General features: G+C 38.7%; 1 protein-coding gene across 2 annotated transcripts in view; it reads right to left on the bottom strand.

Annotated features, from left to right (window-relative positions):
* Positions 1–3,162: 3,162 nt before the first annotated feature.
* The window catches only part of gnal2 (guanine nucleotide binding protein (G protein), alpha activating activity polypeptide, olfactory type 2), a 52,287-nt gene continuing 48,029 nt past the window's right edge, over positions 3,163–7,420 (bottom strand). For both annotated transcript variants that reach the window (XM_085390341.1, XM_085390342.1), the window contains exons 8-12: positions 6,409–6,467; positions 5,793–5,913; positions 5,386–5,516; positions 5,205–5,272; positions 3,163–3,485 (exon numbers count right to left, since the gene is read on the bottom strand). In XM_085390341.1, the coding sequence (XP_085246467.1) occupies positions 3,339–3,485; positions 5,205–5,272; positions 5,386–5,516; positions 5,793–5,913; positions 6,409–6,467 (526 nt within the window). In that variant the 3' untranslated portion in view covers positions 3,163–3,338. The remainder of the gene's footprint in view (positions 3,486–5,204; positions 5,273–5,385; positions 5,517–5,792; positions 5,914–6,408; positions 6,468–7,420) is intronic.

Here is a 7,420-nt window from a genome sequence, read left to right as displayed (position 1 = left end):
GCACACACAGCCAGCCATTATTAACTTTATTAGCTGAACCTGCCTTCTGTGAAGTTTAATCAACCAGAACTGTAAAATCTGGTAAAACTGTTTATCATGATCATCTCAAAGTTAAAAACAAAAAGATACCGAAAGTACCCAGCTTCACTCTCCTCACAATAGTTTCAAATATTAGTAACAAAACAGCAAAAATAACAAATATAGTAATTAAATAACCCTTACATGCCTTTAGATGCATGAAAGAAATATGAAAAATGTAGGTATTAACAAATCCATAACAATTGGCATAAATCGATATTTAGGTTAATTTGCTTTTGTATTTATACTTTGAAACGCATGAACAATACAGAAGAAAATACAGAAGTAAACAGATTTCAAAACTAATAACTAATGCGAGAAAGTAAAATATTGTTAAGGCGATGTAATTGTAAAAAACTAACAGAACCACATGAAAACACAATTATGCATAACTTATAACTATTATTTCTGATGCATTAATTTGCATATTTATCAATTCATTAATTATTGTCTAAGGAATTAAAATTAACATGGCCAAAATGCATCAAATATAAATTAATTTGTAGAATGTGACGAGTAATATTTCTGCTTTATTTGCTTTTGTATTACAAATAATAACCTATAGAAAAACTATTTGTGGGTGAGGAAAATGAGAAATTATATTAAAAGTAATAAATTGGGTATAAAGTCAAAATTCAATGGGAAATTAGATAAAGTGGAAAAGTGACACACGTGTAAACATTTAAAGAATCAAATTAAAACTTACTTGATGCAGTATTAAATACTGACCATCACCATTTATACCATTTTAATGTTAGAGATTTATACCAAGTATTAAGTATTTATTAGTTTCACATTTTATAAATGCTCGCCCAATATTTGGTGCATTTAATGGCATATTGATTTACTTATCTAATCATTTTTTGTTTTTGTTTGTTTTGGTCGTTTCGGTCTCCCACATTTTTATTTTTATTTTTTTTTTGAATGAATGAATAAAGAAAATCCGGACACAACTGGACACCAAGATGGAAATAAAGCAAAGTCCTCTAATGTGCCTCTTTATTTAAAGAAAATAAAAATGTCATTTAATCATCCTCCCAGGCCAAACAAGGTTTTTGCACCTCCAGTCAGTTCACTCTCTGTTGGGGATAGACGTGTACTGTAGCAGAAGAAAAGGCTGATGCTGTTTGTACAAGGAGAAGAGCTCGTCTTGTTGGGTGCTGCTCACACATTCATAGTGCCTGTGCCATCGGGTATGGCTCCAAAGGACCAAAGAATTACTAATATTGCACACTCTCATTTATTCATCTCCATTCTAAACATGCTTTCCTATGTGTGTATGTATACATATTTACCGTATACATACATAGGTATGTACACCTAGGCACACACATAATTAAACATGTATAATTGTACATATATATTTATATAGACCTATAAATTTACATGTACATACATTTATAAAATTTTATACACACATACACACTTGCTCTCCAACACACACACACACACACACTCACACAATGCATCTGTGAGTCTATGTTTGTTTTATGTACACATGCGCACAGGCACGCACATCAGTACGGATCGCTCACACATACGCGCGCGTACGCACACGCACTTCATATCGAAAAAACGTTGGTTCCTATTAAAACAACACCAGGTTGCAATTTGGACACTTTCAATGGAATTCAAATGTTTGTTTAAAGCTGTGAAATTCAAAAAATATATATAATAAAAGGAGGGAAAACAAAACGAAAAAAATAAAAGAACGAAAGAAAAAAAAAAAAAGGCATGGCGCTGCAACATCTGGTCTTCACTGCAGGTAAGTGGTTAATTTGCATAATGTATACAGGTTTTTAGGATTTTTCCCCTATTTTTTTATTTCTTACTAAACAGCATTTCCTTTTTTTTTCTTTTTTTTTTTATAAACCAGAAAAAACTAAACTCTACAGAGAAAGTCCCCTACCTGCAGTCTTTCGCTGCCGATAGAGTTTGACATCAAGCTGTACAGCGCAGTTGAAAACATACTTACATCTGAGCTCATTTACAGGTACAGCCATAATCAAGGCACAAAGATCTACAAGTAGATTTGTTTTTCTTTCAATTAAGTTGTACAAAATAATATTACATTTTACAGTCTGTACAGGATAATTCAACCTTGCACAGTGTACAAGTTAACAAAAAAAACCCCAAAAAACCAAAAACAAAACAATACATTTTTTTTCTCTCCCGTCCCACCCACCCTCCTCCCCATCAGTATCTCTAAGCTAAAAGGATGGTTTGTGTGGAAAAAGGAGGCAGGTCCGAGTCCGTGGAGGCAACAGGGCTAAGGTGCAGAGAGCTCAGTCCCTTTTCCTTCATTAAAAGCCGTCTTCTAGTCGCCGTAATTTCTGCCCCCCTCCCATCTTTAATCTCTCGCTCCACACGTCTTCTCGGCTGCTCGGTCCGCCCTGCAGCTCGGCAAGCAGGGCGACAGGATAATAAATATTGTGATGCTACATTGTGTGTATGCTTCCTCTGGAAAAAAAAACAAAAACAAAAAAACACCGACAACAACAAAAAAAACAAAAGTTATTAAGGAACCTGATGCAAAGTGCATTTATCTCTTCATCCATTCGGTTCCCTCTCCGTCCAGCCGTCTTCAACGCGGGGAGAAGAAGGCGGTCAGAGAGGCTGAGGGCGGGGTGACAGGCCAAAAAAAAAAAAAAAAAATTATTACAAGAGGTGGTGAGGGGTCATGGCGGTTAAACACACACTCGTTCACATGGCATTCCTCCCTCTCTTCATTACACACACACATACTGCCTCTGCACTGAGGTCCTCCAGGTGTGTTTTATGTGTCCTCGCCCACCAGTCCAAGTCCAAAGACAAAGCCCAAAAAAAGTGGACACAAAGGGGCAAAAAATAAAATAAAAGGAGGTAGCCCAAGGCTTAGTGGAATGACAAAAATCAAGGCATTCAAAAAGGAAGGATTAAAAGAAGAAGAAGAGAAAAAAAAAAGAAGCGGCACACATCAACTTTGTTCCCCAGCTTTCCTTTTACATCTGTGAAATGGGGACGAAATCTCGGAGAGAGAAAACAAAAAGTAGTACAAAAAGCTAAGAAGTTAAAAAGAGGAAGAGGATTTGACACACTTCAGTAGTACTTCGTAGTCCTCGACAGGAGGGGCGGTCGGGGTGGGTTTCTTCTGGGGATGTGGGGTGAAGAGTCAGGGAGGAGCAGGAGGAAAGGTTCGTCAAGGTTGCAGAATGGTGAAGAAAAAAAAAAAAAAAAAAAAAAAAAAAAAAACACAGAAGGCTGACGGAGTCGGTCTCCCATCACAAGAGTTCGTACTGCCGCAGGTGCATTCTCTGGATGATGTCCCGGCAGTCGTTGAACACCCGCCGGATATTCTCTGTGTCAACGGCACAGGTGAAGTGTGGGTAGCAGTAGTGTCTGCCGTCGCCGCTCGCAGTGCTGATCCGCTGAGGAGGAGGACACAGACATGACACGTCACATCCTCCACGCCACGAGCACACGTTTAGCCTCCCTGATGTTCCCTCAGTTTCTCAGATCTGCTGCTCTCGTTTCTTCCCTTCATTATTTGATTTTTCTTTACAGCTAAAAGTTCTTACAGCACCATCCCCACCTAAAAATCACACTACTTCCTGCCTCTGCAGCTTAAACTGTGACTCATCTGAGCACTTCACTGTCATTTTACTCAAAATATCTGGATCACATCTGTTCTGAACACCACTGGGTTTGACTGACTTTAGCAGGCCTTTAACCATTCTTAATTTCACACATCAGTTTTCTTTTTGTTTGTAAATGTGATGATAGTTTTATTTCATCTTTGAATAAAGCACACGCCTTACTATATATTATTTAAATTATTCAATTCAGCTGAAGCATTTAGCTTTTCCTGCTTCTTACCTTGAATATTGCTCAGCATATTTAAGATTAATGTGCTAATGCCAATGCTATTCTAAGTTTTCTGTGCACTTTCAGTACTTTGACACATAAAGGCCTCTCAACTTCTTATTTTTAGCGCCCTCTATGGGTTAGATATCACATCACAGGCATGAATAGATTGCCACAGTTTAATTCTGACTGATGTGTGTATCAGACGCTGATGAAAACACTCTGGGGGCAGGGGGTTCCCCTAACAATTCACACTTAAAATATTATTCTACCTGACGACAAAGTGGCTCAGTAGTTATGTGCAGTTACACTGTGCCGCGCTTGTTTCGTCTTCATTTTTGTAAAAAGTTTGCATCTGTAAAAATGACATCTTTCACCAATGTGCACCAAAACATAGTTGTGACACGAGGAAGTCTGTAATTTGCATACTTCTTCATAAAAGTGCACTACATTTGGAGTACGTGATTCCCGTCACACATATTCCCAGGTATCTGTCCCAGGTAACAGGAATACTATCATAACGCATTTATTTCTGGGAAATTCACAGCTTTCAAGCTCGCTGTCATTACTAGAAACTGAGGCAAGTAATTTTAGAGCAATCAGTCCCTAAATACAGCTTACATGACCATAAGTGTGTCTAGCGTGTTAAACACTGGCCAGATAACCACACTAGACCCATATTTGTTCTACCCACTAAATAAGAACAACATTGGTCACTATTAAACTGAAACGCTGGAGTCACTATTTTGATATGAAAGAAATAAATTCAGCCACAGAACAGCTCACATTCAAACACCAAGAACAGATGTAACCCCTTCACTTCCTCAACTAAATGCTTCAAGTTATTGCTGCAGCATTAAGTCCTACTAGTAAAGTTATAATCTGTTTAATAATGTTATCTGTGTCTTAAAGATTATTTGTGACTACAGAGTGTATACAAAAAAGGCCATGCAAAAACAGCTTCGTTACAGCCATTTATAGTAAAAACAAATGCAACCGAATTTAATTTTTAACCCTACAGAAGGTGTTTCGCGATCAGCGGCAGGACTCGTAGCAGCAGTAGTACCTGCTGAAATCAGCATTGCGCATCTGCGGACAACTTGTCCCCACAAGGAGGTCGGACCACCAGAAAAGGTTCATCAGGTTCAAAGCAACATAACAGGCCCAGCTGGGATTACAGGTACGTGTGTAAAATACTAAGTTATGAATTAACAGGACAAGTGTATTCGTGGCTGGACACTGATTGACTTCAGCTCACTTCAGACATACGCTGATACACTTACAAGAAACTCGTCTCGGATGAAGAACTTGGCTCTCGTCACTCTCGGGTCTTCACCGGGTTCAGGAGTTGCTAAAAAAAAAAAGAAAAAAAAAAAAGAAATTTAACGTTAATACAGACGATACAAGGAATTCAAAAGTCTGTCTGGACATAGACGAGCCAGGTGCACTAGGAAAGGAACAAACCTTCATTTGGTATGGTGTAGCGAGCATATTCAGGGAAGTAGTCTTCAATTTTGGATTTTCCAGCTAGTACTTTCTCAGCCAGCATGTCCTGCTTGTTCAGGAATAATATGACGGATATAGTGCGTAACCATCTGAAAACAAACAAACAAAAGAAAAAAAAACACCATTAAAGAAACTGCACAAGCTTCACCCTTCAGTCGTGGAAATTTTGGGATTTTCAAAGATAAAGCTGACAGTCATTTACACACATCACGATAAAGGTGAGACAGAAGCAGGTTTTATTTACTTATATTTACTACTTTTTAAGCCTTATGTGGGCCTTCTCTCTCATTGCGAAAGGAAAGTGAGCATTTTCTAACATTTTGAGTTAAAAAAACAAAAAAACCCCACAACAAATAGGGACTCACCTGTTGTTCCAAATACTGCGGAAGAGGTCCAGAGCTTCCCGTAGCCTGTTGGTGTTATTGTCTTCCCTTATTACCATGTTGTAGCTGCTGCTGGCCACCACGAAGATGATCGCAGTGACGTCTGGAAGAAAACATGAGATAGATTTTGACGTCACTGGTCTTAAGGAGTATATTCAAGTCGTGTCAAATCACCTTTATTTATATGGCATTCAAAACTACGGGAGTGGACACAAAGTGCTTTCCAGTTAAGGGAAATGTATTAACATTCAAGGTTTAAAAAACACACAATAGCGCAGTGAGAAGGAAAGCAAAATTTATAGTAATATGCAAACCAAAACCAGGAGAAAATTTAAAAATAGAAACAACTGACTAAAAGAGCACTTTGTGTCAAGGAAAACAAAAAACGAGACAGCTCAGATTTGACTATAAACAAGTCAAAAGACTAGGCTCTTCAATACCAGTTTAAGATTTGGACTGGTCCTTGTGCAACTGACGGGATGCTGGAGCTGAGAGAAAATGCCTTAAGACGGGCAGGATGTAATGGGAGGAGAATGAGCTGCAGGTCGAGGATGTACAGTGTGGCTATTTGAAGGAAAACAAGGAGGAAAAGTCTCACCGTTAAAGCACTGAATCCATTTTCTCCTTTCATCTCTCTGGCCCCCAACATCAAACATGCTGTGGAAGAGACAGTAATGGGTCAGATACTCGCTGCTGCCCTCTTCTGATCAAAGAGCTCATATCACTCAGGACTGGGGGGCATCAGGTACATACTGTACGGCACTGACACACCAGTTTTGTTTCACAGATTGTCCTGATAAAGACTCAAAATAAAATTAAAAATCTTCACAAAAGACGTGTTTCTGTCTCGTATTACATGTGCTTCTGGTTTGCAAAAAGAGATCCTTGACACTTACGGAACGGCTGTGGACGCATAAATAATCCATTAATTAATAAATGTTACGAAGGGCGAAATTATTTGTAATGTCTGTGTGTCCCTGGCTGGATGTTTGGGAGTCATCAAAGCCGAATAATGACAAACGCACACCCAAAGGGAAGTCATGACCCAGACCTTTTTTTAACCAGTCGTTTAGGATGATATAATGTGATACAAAGGCCCATTTCAGATGGTAGAATAAGACTGTTGTGTCTGCGACTGCGGAAATGGGTCACCTCATCTGACATCATCAAAGCTGTTACAAAACATTTACTCTAACCTTTATTGGCTGATCTAATAACTGTAACCAACAGTAAATAACTTGCAACAGGCTCAGAAATCACACTGGTCGACCACAGGGGAATCATTTTGCATTTTAGTCACCTCTATGACGTGCATTTCTACCTCATCTTCCAGCTGCTGAGCAGGTTGTGGGCTCAGGGTTTTGTTCAAAGGAACAAACTTATGACATTTGAGGCTCTTAACACGAGGCCAGAGTAAATATAGCAATAACACCCAAGAGGGCAGTGATCCAACAAGGAGGCACAGTCCAATGTTTTTTAAAAAAAGAAAATTACTGGAAATCCGGAAAACACCTCATTTTCACAATTCTGTGAAGTTCGGAAAAGTTGCTGCATAAAAGGCAATATTAGATAAACCAATTTTAGAAGGAATACGGGGCTCGTGATTATTT

The sequence above is a fragment of the Rhamphochromis longiceps genome, linkage group LG18, assembly GCF_057381845.1.
Source record: "Rhamphochromis longiceps isolate RC_006_pf linkage group LG18, R_longiceps_female_GT1.1, whole genome shotgun sequence".
Classification (NCBI taxonomy): domain Eukaryota; kingdom Metazoa; phylum Chordata; class Actinopteri; order Cichliformes; family Cichlidae; genus Rhamphochromis; species Rhamphochromis longiceps.
This window is presented reverse-complemented; position numbering and strand designations above follow the sequence as displayed.